Raw genomic sequence first — 17515 nt, 5'->3', positions numbered from 1 at the left:
AGCTCCTGAGGGAGGGAGCTCGGGTCTGGGGCTCTGTGATTTATCCCATCCCAGCAGCAGAGCAGGACACACCAGAATCTGCTCATTTTCAAAGCTCTTGTTTATAATGCACGGAACAGAGCAGTGAATCCCTGCGGGTCGCTGCAGCTTTCAGTCTGCAGCTCTGGATACTGTCAGCAAAAACCAAATCCTTGTCCCATTCCCCCAGGATGAGCAGAAGGAAGAGGTTAGCGTTGCTTTGTTTGCTTTCTTTATTTTGTTTTAAATGAGTTTTGTGGGTATCATTAATGCTAATGGTAGAGATGCGTCAACTCTCTGGGCCCCAGTGGATTTTAATAGTTATGAACCTTTGCTTAGCTGATGATTTGGGATTTTAAGGTCTAGATTCTACTGCTCATCCCCATACTTAATAGGAATATGTTCACTTACCTTTGTTGAACTGCACTAGTGTCACCTAAAGGAGAAGCAGCACCTGCATGTTTGTCTCCAGTTTAAATAATTGAACATGTACATAAAAAGGCTGTAATGCACTCAGTCCTTCCATAAAAATAGTTGGTGTTTCTGACCTTACATCTGGCATTTGTTGAGGTTTCTTTCTTATTATCTTGCTCTTCAAGAGCTTTAATATATCCTGGGTTGTAATTTGCACATTATAATGTATTTTGAAACAAAACTCGGTCCCATTCTGGGGTTTCTTGCGTGTATTTTATAAGCAGAATTGTATGCTTGAAAAAGAAGTGTTCGTTTCTGGATGGTCTGCTTAAGACAGATGGTTCTCATTGTGGCAAAGCCATGCAGTGCCTCAAACCTCAAAATGTATAAACTTATTTGAAGGAAATGAATTGCTGCTGCAGCATGGCCATCTATGAAAAGTATCCATGGACACTGCAAACAAGGGGTTTTGAGTCTTAGTTTTCTTATTTGAGTAGAACTGTAATGTTCATTTTCAAGAGCATGGAATTTTGACACCCCTAAGATGCACGTTTCCTCTTTCAAGAGATGTGACACGACTTTCTTAGGGGCATCTCCCGCTGATAACAGCAGATGACTTGTGTGAAGTCTCTGATGCCTCTGCGTGGCCTTCTCAGGTAATGGTTTGAATAGAAATGAAACAGCAGCTATATAATACTGTGTGCTAGGTGGAGATATGTTCTTCCACATGTGCCATCCAGGGCATCTGACTTCCATAATTTCACATCAAAATCTCCCCTGTTCCAAGTAAGCCAGGCTTCCTATTGGCCTTTGCCCACAGAAGGACCATCATAGTGTCCCTACCTCTCCAGTACCCTTGGACTCAGTTGCTGTTTCTTTTACTCACCTATTGCTCATTAGCTCTGTCCTGCTCCAGCTGAGCTGTTTACATTTTCCTGCCTTCCTGCTGCCCAGGATTAATCCTTGCTCTCTTGTCTTACCTCTCACAGCATTTTGAAGCTGCTGCAGCACCAGCAACCACATCCTCTCTCACCTTCCTTCCTGGCTGCTGTGTTAGCAGTTACTTGCCCTGTTGCTATAGAGGGGACCACAAGTTCTGCTTTACCACATCCTTTGGAGGATACAACAGGCTGGGGGCGGGAGGAGGAGGCCTTGGTGGGCACCAGGATGACAGAGGGTTTGGGGTTCAATAGGTTTGGGCTCTGGCGAGGAAGGCTGTTTGCTCCAGTGGTAAGAGCAGCTCCTGGAGCCAAGACTGGGAGGTTTGTGGGAGCCACCTGCTCCTCCTGGAGCTCCACCACTCTTCAGCGGCTGCTGTGACTCAGCCTGCTGCAGGAAGGAGCAGTTTCAGTTCGCAGTTGAAGCTGTCAGCAGAGAGAACCAGACTCTGAGCGCGTATGTGTGTACGTCTTGGCCCTTGATGACATTGGTTGTGCTCACACAGGGAGGTGTCCTCTGGTGAACCTGGTGTCAGGTTTTGCAAGGCTTTTATCATGCGTGTGAAGGTGGGTGAGCAAGGCGAGCGCTTGGGCTGTGCTCCTGTGACCGACCCTGTTGGGGGGTTTCCATCATTGGGGTCCTGTTAGGGGTGTCCTGTCTGTGACCTGCTGCTCCTGAGCAGTTTGCTGGCCCCTTCCTCTCTTGCAAAGCTCGCTGGCTGGCTCTGCACTGCGGTTCCTCATCGTGCTCTGTAACCTGCTGCTGTGCTTCAGAGCCTGGTATTGTGCACTACAACCAGACCATAAGCTACGCTTGTATGAAGACAAGCTCAGCATTTTAGTTAGTGGGGGATAAACCTATGGAGCTTTACTGGAGGTGATTTTTTTTTTGGTCAGATGTTGCAATTGAATTAGTTCCCTGTCAAGCTTGACGATCTGGTTGTACTCCCAGAACTGGCCTTGCCTCAGCGTGGCTGTAAATTCATTTTGCTCCCCAGGTGCTGGGTTCTGCACTGAGTGCTCATGTGGCTTTTTTCAGAAGCGCTTCCTGTTTGACTTCAGTTGAGTTTCCATCAAAGCAGGGTCAGGGTATGGCTGGAACCCGCCTGGGAGGTGGCACTTCTGCTTCATTAGCAGGAGGGGTCACCCTTGAGTTTGGGGAAGGTGGTTTTCTGGGTGGGGTGAGTGTGGTTGGTCTCAGGAGCAATTAAGGGAGTGACTCCGTTGCCACCCTTTGCTGTGCAAAGGGCCTTGCTATTATACCAGAGCAACATTATTTTAAATCCAAATTGAAATGGGCATATATCTTAGAACTTATTTTGCTTTACAGCTTCAGCAAAATGCTGAAGAGAGTAATCATTCCAAGGCTGAAATATAGCCCAGTAACTGCTTAGTTCAGAATGTTTACTGGAACAATGAGGACAACTAGAGGTGAGTTTATCTAGCAATGTAAAAGATATTTCAACATAACCATAGTCTGTTTCCACTCGACTTTCCTCCCACCCAAGTTAGAAATGCACTTAACTGCCTAATGATGTGGCAAAGAATGTTGGTTTTGTTTGTTTTTTTGCTAACTAAATCAAGTTCTGAGGTGAATCAGAAGAGATAAAAGAATTTAACTATTCTTTTATGCCTTTTGTACTTCATGGAAAATGATTTTAAGAGGTGAAGATGAAGTGCAAGTGGAGGTGGGGAAATAAGGTGGATTTTTGTGGGGTATTTACTATTCAGCTCGAGCAGCGATACACCTGTTTTAAGTGAAAGGTCAGGAATAATTTATTTAATACTTAAAAGCATAAAATGAAATTAAACATGTGGATGAATAGGAGATTGGCACGAAAAAGGCACGTGGCCATAAATAGTTTTGTGAACGAGAACCGGATATGCAGGGGTAATGGAAGAATAGATTCATAAAACAACCAGTAAAGCCACAGCATCATTTGGGTATAAAGCGCGAGCGATGATCTCCCTGTCCCTGGGATGGCTCCGTGGGGCTGTGAGTCCGTTTGCCTGTGCTGTGGGAAGCAGAAGGTCGGTGTCCTGTATCCATTCGGTACTTGACATACTTCACATCCATAAACGGGGCTGTTTGTTTAGCTGTCCTTAACGGAGGGTTTCACTGACCACAGCTGACAAGTCTTGTGTGGGAAGTTGTCTCTCAGCAGGAGTGGCTGAGTCGAGAGATGCTGGAGTGCTTTTGCATTTTCTGCTCATCTGTTTTCTGCAAGGCTCTTGCAGCGGTAGCCTGTACTTTATATAAGTTTTCTTTCATTATTAATTTGCCTGAAGACTGTTAACATTTGCATATAGCTTTATTGTAGGCCTCAGAGGATCTGCGATCTCAAGTCTCTTGTATTCTGCTAGCGCTATAGTGCCTTATGGGACTTAACTGAGCCAATGAAGGTCTCATCATCCTGTTAATTATTTTTATAATTTGAAGTTGTTAAATTATGGAATCTAAAAAAATAACTTAGAATTTGAACACTATAGTGTATTCTTGATCTTCACTTTAATTCCTTTTTGCGTATGGAAATGGCTGAAAGTATTTGAAAAAAAGAGGGATGTGGGAGGAGAAGGTATGAACCAGAGGTGAAAATTAGCCTTTAATTTCCCTATTCCTACTTAGGTTTTTAGGGGAGTGGATAAAAAGTCATTTTTGGAGGAAATGGAATTGAACTCCCTGGAGAATGAGGCAGTAGAAAGTCTTCAAATATTTTTAATATTTAAGAAAAATGGGTCTTTTATTTTTTGGCTAGATTAGAAATACAGAAGGAATATGGTAAATATAAAGGCTTTGTTTTTCTGTTACTAGCAGCTGAATTTTCAGCATATTCTTTCTCCACTCCTTGTCTCTGAGGGTCATGGTCTTCTTCATGGGAAGAGTGGGGACACCGCTTTATTTCAGTGGACACTAGTGCTGAAGCCTCTTGGCACCAAATTAAGCTCCCATCCATCATTGGATCTGTTCGAGCTTTGGGTTGAACTATTTCACAATAGATGGAAACACTCCTGAAAGAGGAAGGAGTATCTTACTGAGCTGATCTCCAGAGACCACATGAATAACTCTTTCTTTATTGCTCAATAATTGGTTGTACTCTGTCTTATGCGGCTTAGAAACGGGAAGAACTTTTATGGCTTTCTTCTTCCCAAAATACTTCGCATAGCTGGGGAATGTGACTTCAGGAGAATGGTTGAGGAGTGAGGGGATCTGACAGCTTAAAGTAGCCGTTAAAATGAGGAAAAGCAACCAGACAGCACTATTTCCATTTTAAGCATTGCCAGTATAACAAGCACGCAGCTGAATTTCAGAAAGAACGCATGAATGTGGAGTTATTTGGGCAGCGGTAAAAATACCAGGAGAGAATTAATGGAAACAGAGATGAAGCTAGAAACACGCTTTGCCTTAGGGATAAAGTTTCCAAAGCATTCTGGGTACTTGAATGTCCAGTTCCCATTCAAGTTAATGACTAAAGCTCCTTCCTTTTTTTGAGCTTTAATTTTTGTGTGCATGCCCAAGAATGCATTAAGCTCTAAACAATGGGAAGATGCTGTTTGTTTGGAGCATCTCGCCACGAAGGCTCTGCTTTCCCACCCACGTGAAGTCGGGTGGGTGGACTTGTGTGTTCAAACCCCCTTTATTGTTGGGGAACGCGCAAGGTGTTTGTACTGGCACGCGTCACTGCCTGGGGACACTGGTGCAACCTGACCAAGAGGAATAAGCTAGGGCTGTATGAGTAGTTTAATTGTGTGCACGTCTAGATTGTCAGTCAAAAGGGGTTTTTTAAAGTAAGCTGTCGATAGCACAGGTTGGACGGCCAGAGGACACGGACAATAACGTGCAGGCTGAGAGATTGCTGAGACACACGACTCTGTCAGCACAGCATGTTGCTTCAGTGTTTGTATATCTAAACCAGTCTCTGAGTCAGAGGGAAGTAGTGAATGCTTCTAGAAAATGATTTGGCATTTGTTTTTCAGGAAAAACAGGTGTAAAGTGACCTTTAGTTTTCCCCTTCGCTGTGGTCTGGTGGGAGCATTCTCACTGAACACTGTGTCCTGCTCCTTGTCTTGTTTTCTTGCTTTTCTTGGAGAAAGCTAAAGCCTTGTGGAATTAATTGTTTCCTAATGTTATCCCTAACTGGAAGCGTGAGGAGGCTGCAAAAAGGAACAGTGTGTGTGTGCATTGAAATTGAAACTTGAAACAGCAGCTCATGGAGGTACCTGAGCCAACCTCCAGGTGCCAGCCGGACCTGCCCAGCTCTAGGGGAACTCTTCACCTGCTGGATGTGCACCCAGCCCTGGCTTTGTGCTGAAAACACATCCTGCTCTGAGCCAAGTTCCTTCAGAACGAGACTGGTAAACCCTCACGAGGTTTAGGATTCCAAAACTAGACCAAATTTGCTCAGAATAGTTGAGTGAGTTTAATTTTCAGATTCCAAGTGGCAATGTGTTTTTGTAACAAACTCTGGAAATATTTAATAAATTTTAAAATAGATTTTAAATGTTGATTGTTTGAAGGGATGATACTGTTGGTAACTACTCCTCAAACATCTCCTTTTTAGAAATTCTGGTTTTGCAGATCCATGAAACGAGGAGGGCTCGCTGTGTTGGGTGTCTCTGCCTTTCTCTTGGAATCTCATGCTCAACAAGTGATGGTGTTGCCAGTTTTACTGACTTTTTTCATCCTTAGGGAACACAGAAAAGAGAACTGGTAATGGAATACGTGACCCCAGAGCAACACAGTTGTGAGGCGTTAGCTGCTTAGTGAAATGGCGCTTGGGCCAAAACTGTTCAATGCCCAGAAAAAGAGAGAAACTCTTACCTTAAAATCTACAGAAAACAGCTAAATTTCACCTTACCTTTTGATAGCAGAGGTTAGTGCTTGTAGTTTATGTGGTTGAGGTTCTTCTGGTTACAGCTCGGCCCAGGCCAAGTGTCTCTGCTTGCTGTATAAATAGAAAGTTCACATCTTAATCTGTCTGACAGCTGCACTGCCGTGTGTTTGCCTTTGTGCCACACATCATGGAGTTCTCTTTCGCCAGACGTGACTTAGTGAGGCTGCTGAAACAGCCCAGCAGGTCCATCTGTGGGATAACAGACCAAACTGAGGTAGCGACCTGGGGCTGTTTTCAGGGGTTTTTCATACTCTGGTCTACTTGGTGCTCTGATGAATGGAGTCAGGGTGGTGGTGATGGCAATGGAAGAGGTTTGGACAAGCTACCACTGCCATTGCCTTTCCAAGGCGAATCTGCTCTTTCTGTGCAGTCACCAGTCTGATCTCAAAGGGCAGGATTTCCTTGGAGAGCATTATTTCATATGGGAAACCAAGAGCTTTCCTCTTTGGATGGCGTTACGGGAGTATGCAAAGTTAGTTTCTTGCTATTACTACAGTCGGTCTGATAAGGGTGATTTAATTTACTTACAGGGATTAGGGGGTGGATTTCCCTTCTCAAAGTTGGGAATGTGTGTGAACTTGTGAGTAATGCGCTGCCTGGTGGGGTGTTCATATTACGTGCAAGTGTTTGTGTTAAACAAAGTGAACTGTGGATGAGTGGGGTGTGGGATAGCTGTAAGACCTCTCGATCAGAAGCCTTCAAAAGGTCGTGTTTGTGCTGCCTTCTTGATGCCGGCATAACGTGGGAGATGCAGAGGTGGTGGATTTGAAGCAGAGCAGAAGGTGCTGGATTTGCTGGCACGATATTCCAGTCATCACTGTGTTCCCTCCTGATCCGGGCCCTCCGTGAGGAGCAGAGCCCCGTGATGTTACCCGTTCATCCTTATGTTCTCCACAGCTCTGAAACCGCCCGAAACATGGATTTGTCTATAGGCAAACATGCACTGCCTTAGTACACATCTTCCCTTTCAGCACAATATATACATCCTCTTTTTGAGTGAATGGTGTTACATTGGTTTATGTGTGATTATATGTTGCAAGTTAGGCTTTTATTCTTTGCAGTTTGAATGTTGTTTTTCTTTCTTTTAGTTGCCTTTAACCACTTTTTCTTAGTTCCTGGAGCACAAGGCTTAGAAGTTCTTTGCTATTTTTGTAACTTTATACTGTTGCCCTTTTGCTCTTCTCCCTCCAGTGCCTCCTTAATTGACTAATAATGACATAACATAAACTGAGGCCTAGTCTGGTTTGGCTGAACTGGTTTAAAATAGTGCTTTATGCTGAACCGGAGCAAACGCACAGATACACAAACCCCATGTGTGCTAATCCACGCACATTACCTGCTGGTTTCACTTGCTGTTTGCTGAAGTTTTGCACATTTCTTCCTCTAACGTGGGTTTCTTTTTCTCCCCTTCAAAATACAGTTTAAACAGATCTGTTAGCAAGGAGCAGCTTCTGTGTGCGTGACGGTTCCGTTCAACACTGGAGGGATCTCTCCTGATAATGATCTCGCTGTCAGGGCCGCATATGCTACAAAGCAGAACGCAGTTATTTGCTTAAAAGCAACATATTAATAAGCCAAGCTTTGGAGTAGTTTTGTGTTATTTTTTCCTGCTCTATGCATCTACGGAAGTGGCTTGGATTGCTCTGATAACACCCGATGATAACTCTACAAACCGAAAGTCACAAGGCCGAATGTTTGGCAGATAGAAAGAAGCGTCGCTTTGGTCAGAAGCTTTAATTGTGGCAGCTAAAAATCTGACCCAAATCTATCGCTGAGTACAGTTTTTGAAAGTGTTGTAAACTTAACCTTGGTACTACAGATGTGCAAACTTATGCTGTATTTTCCATGTAAACCATAGTGGAACCTGACGCCAGATAAATCAGGCTGATATTAAAGACCTTGTTTACGCTGGGTTTCTGTCAGGATAAGTATTCAGTGTATCGCAGTTTAAACAGTATTTTTCAAGTATTGTAGAAACATTAACTTCTGCAGTACTGTGTGGAATAGATGATTATGGAGTTGGAGTGTTGTTGAAGTAACCAAATTATTTTTAAAAATAAGGTAATTTTAGGTTAAATCTGCAGATAGTAATAAGCTGGCTTGGATAATTAATTTGGATTTAGAGTTGCTTAATTTCTGTTGGCATTTGTAAATCCCAAATGACTTGTGGAATGTTCTTGATTGAAAAAGGTTTTATTGAAAACATGTGTGAGTGGTTTGGAGGGCAGCAATATCTCAAGGACAAAGTCCTGTCTGTATGTGAATGGAGGTGGACGAGAAACCTTATTGTAAGTGTAGCTATTGTCCATTTTTGTGGCATCACATGTTAACGTGTCTTCTGGTTTAGAACAAAACAGGCTATAGGGAAAGTAAACTCTGTTCTGTAAAAAGATTGTTAGCTGTTTGAAATGATATTTTAAGTTCATAACAGTGCCGGAGTTTGAGTATAAATCCATTTTCAGACTAAAATCAGAATTATTAATTAGGGGTAGACCTCAGATTTATGGAGCTTTTTTAACCCTTCAGAGAACAATAAAGTACTGGCAAGAGTATCCATGTCTTATCCCTTATCGAAGTCTGTCCTTACATTAGAAAATTGTGTTCAGTAGAGTTGCCAGGACTTCTGAAATGGAACTGATTCAGAAAGGAGGAATGAAGAATGGTACTGAATCTGTCTCATGTTAAAAGGCAAATTTCCATTGATTTTAAAAAACTGTGTTGCTACAAAACTGTCTGACTGTGGTAATGGAAAATATTAATAACTCTTTATGATGATATGTTCTTTGGAAATTATTTTTAGTTATCTCTATGTTCAACGAGACTAAACTGTTTTTTTGATTCATTGCAGGACCAGTTTGACAACTTAGAAAAACACACGCAATGGGGCATTGATGTTCTGGAAAAATATATCAAGTTTGTGAAAGAAAGAACAGAGATTGAACTCGGCTATGCAAAGCAGCTTAGGTAAGTTGATACGTAAAGTTCTGAGCCTGTAATCGTTTAAGTTTACTGTTTCAGTGGTGGTGATTTTGTTTATAATAACGGCTTTTAGAGAATAGCTCTAATTTAGAGAATGGAAAGCTAAAGTTATTTTAATATACTGGTTTATTATCTCTGCTAAAAACCATATGCTTTGCGAAAAGGAAGGTTATTTAGGTGACTGAGTAGCATGCTGGGGCTTACTCATGATTAATGGCTTGAGCTTTGAGGACAGCATTGTAATGTTTTCCATGAAATGAGGGCTGCTGCGTGAAAATGCTGAAGGGTTTAAGAACTCGGCAGAATAATGATTGTTTGTAAGGCAAAGTTTTGGGCTTCTTTTCATAAGACGGGCTCTTTTTGAACACGTGTTGGAGAAACTGCAGGTCAGGAAGTCAGTTTCAGCCCTTGGAAATTTGATCTGTGTAGTTAAGCAGGTTGCAGCCAGAGATTTGAATTTTGATGGTTTTATAATCTTGTCCCTGTTGTTGTGATGTGTCTCCTGAACAGAGCACACATCCTGTGAGTTTATCTCAAGCAGCTACATTACTGCAAATTCCTGCTAGGTACTTTCTACACATCTGGTTCCACCATCAGGTTGTGGGTAAAGAGGCAAGTGTACGTGAACTAGAACAACAGAAAAACCCACGTTTCTTGAGGTCAGATCCAGTGTAAAGGGGGAAGGAAAGGGCTGCCAGGAACCCTCCCACCATGAGTAGCTCTTACCCTGCTTTTCCCAGAGGACAGAAAAGATGAAAGGTGAACAGGGGTTGGGAGGGAGTAGAACACAGGCGGTCCTGTTGCTGCAGGGAGCTGCTGTGGTGCAGTGTTGTCGGCAGCCAGGGGTGTCCAGGGCGATGAACTGGAGGAGGTGGAGCTGACTGGGGAGGGCAGTGCAGGACTGATCCTTCCCAGCACCACCACTAAATCCGTTTTGGTTTTTGCATGACTATAATACATGTCAGAGCTCTTTCCATCTCCTCTGAGGTTCTAGTTGGTCTGTATAGATCAAAAACACAATGTTTATTAAAAAAAAAATCACGCAGAATTTTTGGCACTTGTGTGCGAACAGATTCGAGATGCACAATGGCCTGTTATTCATGAGGAGCTGGTAGGTGATAAACCCCTGTTTGTATGGTTGTGTGCCCTCTCAGGGGAATGCCACAAGGATTCCCCCAGGCTTTCTGCTACAGACAAGCAGGAAATAGAAAATGACTCGGGCAGGAACAAATTGCTCACATCCTATGGAGATGAGAAGAGATTGAATTACAGAGGCAAAATGAGCTGGAAGGAAGAAAGTATGACTGGACTGGGAAACCCCAGCAGAGTATCTGTGTGTGCAGACCTGTCTCATGGGGAGTCACACACCACTGAATGTCTTTGGATGACAAATTTCAAGTTTAAAGAGCATGATTATGAAAATAAACACACAAACAAAATGTTTAGGGAAAGTGGGAAATAGTTCTACCTGTGACTATCTAGAAACTCTGAACTCCTGAGTTTTATTTCTTATTTTGACTTAGTCTTCTGAAACAAACTTGGTCCATTAGTTTCTTCTCTGTGTATTTTAATTCCCCGTGCAGAGCCGCATTTGTGCCCCCACGGGTGTGATTTGAGGACAAATACGTTAATCACCGAGAAGCTCTTAAACACAATGCGATGTGGAGTCATCTAAGTTAGAAGTATAAAAAAAGAAACCAGTCTTGTCAAATGTTGAGATAAAACAGTGCTGGAGGCCAAAATACAAAAGTAAATCATGCATCTGCTTTTAATAGATGTCCCTAAGCCCAGTGTGAACCTTCCTCATATCACATCCATTTGGTGTAAAAGGGCTGCAGCAGATCACTGCGTGTCCAAACATACAGACATGCTATTAAAAAGGGACAAGTTAACACAAGGTGCTCTAGTGGATATAACTCCAAAAGTTTTATTTATAAAATAAGTAAAGCTGCTGAACTTTATTTTCCTCTGTGAACCCTGTGTTTTGTGCTTGGTCCCTGACTCCCTAGCTCGCTGTTCTTCCTGTCCATTATCTACATCTCAGCCTGGTTGTCTGTTGAAATTTAACTGGCTTCTATTGAAACATGTTTCTTTCCTTCCTCTTTATGGTTCTGCACCTATATATGTGATATTTTGTTTGAAACGCGTTAAGTTAGATCCACGTATTTGTGGGATGCATCGAGTTCATCTGGTTACGTCAGCAGAGGAAACTGCGTGGTGTCACACACGTGACACTGCACCTGTGCTGCTCGAGTCCTGCGTCTCCTTAAACAAGTGTGGGAAGGAAGGGATGAAGAAACTATGGAAGATTTTTCCCTTGTTCCTGCATGTTGTTTCACGCTTCCTTTGGATGTGACACGCTGCTCAAGGGGTGTTTTGTTGTCATTGTTCCCTGGTCGCTGCTGACCTTACACGCACACTCCGAGCATCAAAAGTGTGTCAAAAGCCTCGCCTGATGGGACAATGGACAGAGAGCCTTGAGGAAGATGTATTGGGGGGAAAAAACCACCACCACACACACTTAAGTTATCAGGATAATCCGAGAATCAGAAATGACTCTGATGGATGATAAATGTGAGAGAAAGAGAAAAAAGGAGTCAGAGAAGTAGAAATGAGGGAGCAGAGATACAAACTGGAAAGGCAGAAAAAATGATGCAGAGTGAAAGGCAAATGAACACATGAATTGCAGACAGGTGCACGGAAAAGCACAAAATCCTTCCAGAATTGCTGGCTTACTGCTGATTGTTGTTCTTATGTGTTAGTTGCCTCTTTAATCACTGCTATCTAAGAAGTGTCATTGCTTCACAAGCTTGAAGCTGGGAATTGCCAGGGTCCTGCTCATGGCACTGCTGGATTGCATCCTGATATGAGAAAGTCATATTGACTCTTAATTGGCTTCAGTATCACATCTGGGGTTTTTTTTGTATGTATCATGGTTAAACCCCTACGTATGTTTTTGACTAAAAGAAGGGGAAAAAATGAAGAGCTCAAATATATAGAATCTGTATTTTGTGATTTATAAAGTACATACAAAATAATAAAGTGTTTAACCCAGATGCTTTCTTTTTGCTTTCAGAATACTTTTCTGTGAAAGCATACTGTCTGGGTTTTTTTTTTTTGCTCAAGCTCTGTAACATTTCTACACCTTTAAAGATTCACAAGAAGACAGTAGCTGTGTACATCAGAATTAATTGGGCAGCATGACACTGCAGAGAGATGTGCATCCTGAGTGTGGGAAAGTGCCTTGTTAGTGTAGTCTTCTGTGCGTGTTTTCTTGTGGATTTTGCTGTTCTCTTTAGGCAGGGGTGTATCACAGAACCACAGAATGTTAGGGATTGGAAGGGACCTCGAAAGCCCCACAGAATGTGTGTGTGTTTGCATATGTTATCCAGTTCATTTTAAACTTCATTTTATATATGTTTGTTTTTAATTTTAGGAATCTTTCGAAGAAATACCAGCCCAAGAAGAACTCCAAAGAGGAGGAAGAATACAGGTAACTTCATGATCCACTGCTGGGTGAGCGTGAGTTGATGGAGGAAGGGAAAATGTTGAGTTACCAATTAGGATTGGCTTGTAAACCAGAGATTTTAAAGTCAAGTGAAAGAGTTACCGGTATCATAGGATAAACATGCTGATATGGTAGATACTAAGGAGTGGATTTTCAGTTTGAATTTGGGCTGTAACTGCTCTATTCCATTTATATGTTATGGTTTCTGGATGCCTGGTTTGGATTGCTTGTTGATGTACCTTAAAAACGTTAGGCCTGGTTCTCTGAAGCGAATGACTCAACTTTCGATTACTTCAGCAAGAACAGAAACGGTTCTTAATTTTAGCATGAAACTCAAACAGTCTGTGTCAGTAATAACTTACTCAAATGTAACAACACAGATTAGTAATTTACTAAAGGGCTAATGTTACAACACCACAGAGAAACCAGTGTGTATGGATATGGGTGGTGATGGACCACATGTCCTTAAGAGCACTCCTGCGCTTGATGAGATTGTAGATACTCGTTGAAGAGAACACTCTAGAGGAGGAGCTTCCCAGCAGATGGGCTGTAAGCCACAGCAAGAACCTTCTCCTTGGGGTGCTCGGACTCTGAAGTTTCTCAGTGTCAGTGCTGTGTGAAGCATCAGCTCTGAATGGAGGCGTCGCAGCCTGACCTTGGAGGCTGCTCTGCCTCTGGAGCGCCTGGCAGTGCATTCAAACCCTTGACCTTGAAATCTGAACCACTTCAAGTGAGTCTAGATATGGAGCCAACCGCACAATTACGTGAATTTAGAATTTTTGAGTCAGACCCCAAGCTGCTGTATACAACTCATATCAAGAGAGACTCATATTAACAGCCTTTTAATTTTCTTTTCAATTTATTTTTAGTTATCATTGTTTGGGAAGCATGCATTTATGCCATTGCTTCCTGAGATATTGATATTTACACAAGGAATCTTATGTTACCAGCACATCAGCTGTTCTGGTCTGTAGCCGGGATTAGGAATAATCTACCTTTGGGTAGCTATACCATAAATGGGGATTTTGAGTTTACAGCAACCTTTTTTTGACACATCTTTCATGGCTGGAAAAGGATATTGGAGTTAAATAATTCATGTGATGTGACACAGAAGAACTTGTGGATCCTTTGCCCTTTTAAATATACGTTCACCTCAGTGTAGCTTCCTCATGTCTCTGAATAACGTCTGAGGATTTGTGATGCGACCTTTGGGTGCCTCAGACGCTGCTTTGAGACAGCCTGTGTAAAAATTATTTGTTTACAGGCTTGTTGTCCGTCTGTAGTTCTGCGGCTTTGATCCCCTGTCTTTTGCATCCATTTCATTTTGCTACCGTTTCATATTAAGATTTTCTAGTACGTGCAAGTGTGGTGCTTCCAAGCTGCTGTTCTCCCGCTGACCAGCACGGCCAGCTGGGCTATTGAGATGCAGCTCTGTTGGCTCGGTGCTGAATATACCAGTGACATAATCTGCTCTTTTGAAATCGTGTGCACAGATGTTTGTTTCTTCCATTTGATAATACACGACATGTTGTATTGGAGATAATTTTATATGAAAAATAAACCTCGCCGTGGAAAGTACTAAAAAACATGGGTTGACAATGAGCACCTGGTTAGTAAGCTCAGTACCTTTTTGCAAACTTTATAAACTGTAGCTGATTTAAATGCAATGTACACTATGAAAAGTTGTATTTTTTGCACTGTGCTATCCAAAAAGTTGGATGTTAGGCAGGGTTTTGCCCCTGACTGTGCGCTGAATTGTAGCACTTGAAAGAGCGTAACTGGAAATGTTTGGTGAATTGAGATTAGAACAGTGAAGTCCCAGAGCTGTGCTGATAAAAACCCTGTGGTGTTTTAAGAGCCAATGTCAAACTGTCTAAATCAAGATGAACTCACCAGACAAGTGTCAGTGTGTGGGATAGGCTTCCTTTTGAGAAATTCCTTCAAGTGGATCTGTGCTAATCCATATGCAGCCTTGTATAGCAATATGAAATGATGATGCAACCTCCCTTTACAGTGTGTCTGTCTGAAAAGAAAGGGGTCAAAAGTAAAATGTGTGTTTGTTCTCCACAGGTACACGTCAACTAAAGCCTTCCTAGCCACTTTAAATGAAATGAATGACTATGCCGGACAGCATGAGGTCATTTCAGAGAACATGACCTCTCTTATCACTGGAGAGTTAACACGCTATGTGCAGGAGCTGAAACAAGAGAGGAAGTCGGTAATTGATCATTTTCTATTTTTCACATTTCATTGCTATTTAAAATGGGTAATTAATGGTAGAGGAGTTCAATGTTAAACAAAGTTTACTTGTAGTTAATAAACATGAGCTTTGCTAATGAACTAAGCATGAAAAAAGTGGGTTATGTGCCCTGGCCAAGTCACTGAAGCATTTGAATCAAATGTTATCAAATCAGACAACAGTGCCTTCAGGAGAATCCCTGCTAAATAAGGTCAGAGACCCATCTGTGCTGAAGGCTCTGGCCAAAAGCTTGGTTAGGGAGGAGTCCAGCAGCAATGCGTAAAACCTGAAATAAACAGAGAAACTGCATTACTAAGGTTGATTGAAAGAATTATTAGGATCTTGGTTCAGGCTCTTCTCGGTGACAACCAGTGATAGAACAAGGGGTAATGGGTTCAAACTGGAACACAAGAGGTTCCGTGTAAATTTGAGAAGAAACTTCTTCCCAGTGAGGTTGGCAAAGCCTGGCCCAGGCTGCCCAGGGAGGTTGTGGAGTCTCCTTCTCTGCAGACATTCAAACCCGCCTGGACACCTTCCTGTGGAACCTCAGCTGGGTGTTCCTGCTCCATGGGGGGATTGCACTGGATGAGTTTTCCAGGTCCCTTCCAACCCCTGACATTCTGGGATTCTCTGCTTTTTTGTTTAGTTTGTAGACTTTCGTAGTAAATATGGATCATATAAGTACTGAGTGAATGACAAGACAATTGTTGTAATACTGGTGGAGTGATAACAGCACGGGAGCAGCAAAACCCCACAACTGACTGTTTACCTGCTGTTGCTGCTAATTCATAGCCTTTAACAGTTGTCAGTCATGATTGTTTTGTTCTTGTAACATGAATATAAACTGTATGAATTATGAATCCTGTAGATTACTCATTTATGAGCTAATGGTGTTGAAAAGGAAACTCCTTTGGCCTTCAGGCATTTTTCAGACGTAGCGTCTCTCGCTTCATACCGTGAAACACAAGCGCATCCATCGGGCTGGCATCTGCAGGAGAGGAAGGTGCTGGTTGTGTAAATATCACACAGGGTTGATGCTTTGGCAAAACCTTTCATGATACGAATTGGTGCTTCCAGAAATTTTTGCTGGCAGAGTTCTGGTGCTCGCTGCTTGATATGGCATCAGCTATGAGAGCACAGAATCATAGAAACGTTTAGATTGGAAAAGACTCTTAAGATCAGCGAGTCCAACCATGAACCTAACACTATCACGTCCATCACGTTGCTGCAAGCTGTAAGACAAGATGATCACTTCTGGGGTGAGGAAGTGGGAGACCCACATTCTCATCCACAGAATCTCGTATCATTTGGATTAAGTCATTCAGGTGTAAAATCATACAAATGTCCAGTGATTTCAGTATGACTGAGATAAGCACCTTTGCTCATTTTGCTGTGATTTCCCGCCCGGAAGATGGGAATGATGCAGAGAGGTGTCATAAGGATAAATGTGCAAGAGGAACTCAAGTATAGCAGCAAATGTTCAGGAAAATACACCAGACAAGAGCTTCTGTTTCCAGAGGAAACCCCGTTGATATACAATAGGAATTGTGTATTTAGAGTCACGGGGGATGAGGGTGGTGATCTTCAAACACGTGGGGGCTGATGCATGCCTGCATCACTCTGTTTTCATGCTCATTTAGCTCTATTGATTAAAATGGAATTACACCAGCAGCTGATTAGGGTCACGCAATAATAAATCATGTTTCTTTTTCCTTGACAAGTACAAGCCCATAGCTTGTAAGCAGCACAGAACCTGGTAGTATATAAAGCTTTACATTGGTTTTATGCTGGATAAAATGAATTTAGCATGCAATATTTATGTATGTTGGATTTGTTTGACTACGGCGATAGCTGATTTGATGACTGCGTATGTCGTGTTTTTCCATACAAGATAGTTACTGATAGTGAAAATAAGCGAAGAAGCAGCTAATGAGAAATGGGATGGACAGTCTGGAGGTTGGAGAAGTCGGATGATTTGCAAATTCACAGTAGTTTCGTTCAAAGGACAGATACCTCCTCTTTCCTCTGGCCTGGTTTGGAGCTCAGGTCACCGTTATGTTTTTACTGATATCATGCTTTGTTGCGTGGTGGTTTCAGATTGTCAGAAAGTAGTAAGAAAAATCAAGCAAAGACTTTTTGTGCAACTTGTCTATTGTTATCAACAAAGGTTAATCAATGCATTAAACTTTATTGTGTTATGCATTCTTCTTCCATCGAATAGCCCTTGATGTTATCACCATACCAGATGAGCTGTTTTGCCCTCACAGTCGCTGCAGTTGGGTGTAAAGGAGAAAACTCCTTGTGCTGTTTCAGTTCTTCCTGCTGTCCAGTGAAGTGAAACTCTTTATGCTGTAGTTCCCCACTTGGACTTCTTCTTGCATTCTCTTGCTCTTAGTGTGTCTATGCTCTCATGTGAGCAGTTCTCGTGCTAAGACAGCATCTTGCTGGCTGCTTGAAAGCTGAACTGTCACTTGTATGTTATGTGTGAAGGTCATGTCCCATCTGCCTTCCTTTTGAGGTTATTGAG

General features: G+C 42.4%; 1 protein-coding gene across 14 annotated transcripts in view; it reads left to right on the top strand.

Moving 5' to 3' along the window:
- Nucleotides 1-17515, top strand: part of FNBP1 (formin binding protein 1) — an 82654-nt gene that overhangs the window by 19188 nt on the left and 45951 nt on the right. For all 14 annotated transcript variants that reach the window (XM_065854005.2, XM_065854014.2, XM_065854010.2 and 11 more), the window contains exons 2-4: nt 9111-9226; nt 12678-12734; nt 14820-14967. In XM_065854005.2, the coding sequence (XP_065710077.1) occupies nt 9111-9226; nt 12678-12734; nt 14820-14967 (321 nt within the window). The remainder of the gene's footprint in view (nt 1-9110; nt 9227-12677; nt 12735-14819; nt 14968-17515) is intronic.

The sequence above is a fragment of the Patagioenas fasciata genome, chromosome 20, assembly GCF_037038585.1.
Source record: "Patagioenas fasciata isolate bPatFas1 chromosome 20, bPatFas1.hap1, whole genome shotgun sequence".
In the NCBI taxonomy this organism is placed as follows: Eukaryota; Metazoa; Chordata; class Aves; order Columbiformes; family Columbidae; genus Patagioenas; species Patagioenas fasciata.
Note: the sequence above shows the minus strand (reverse complement) of the source record. Positions and strands in the feature narration are given on the sequence as shown.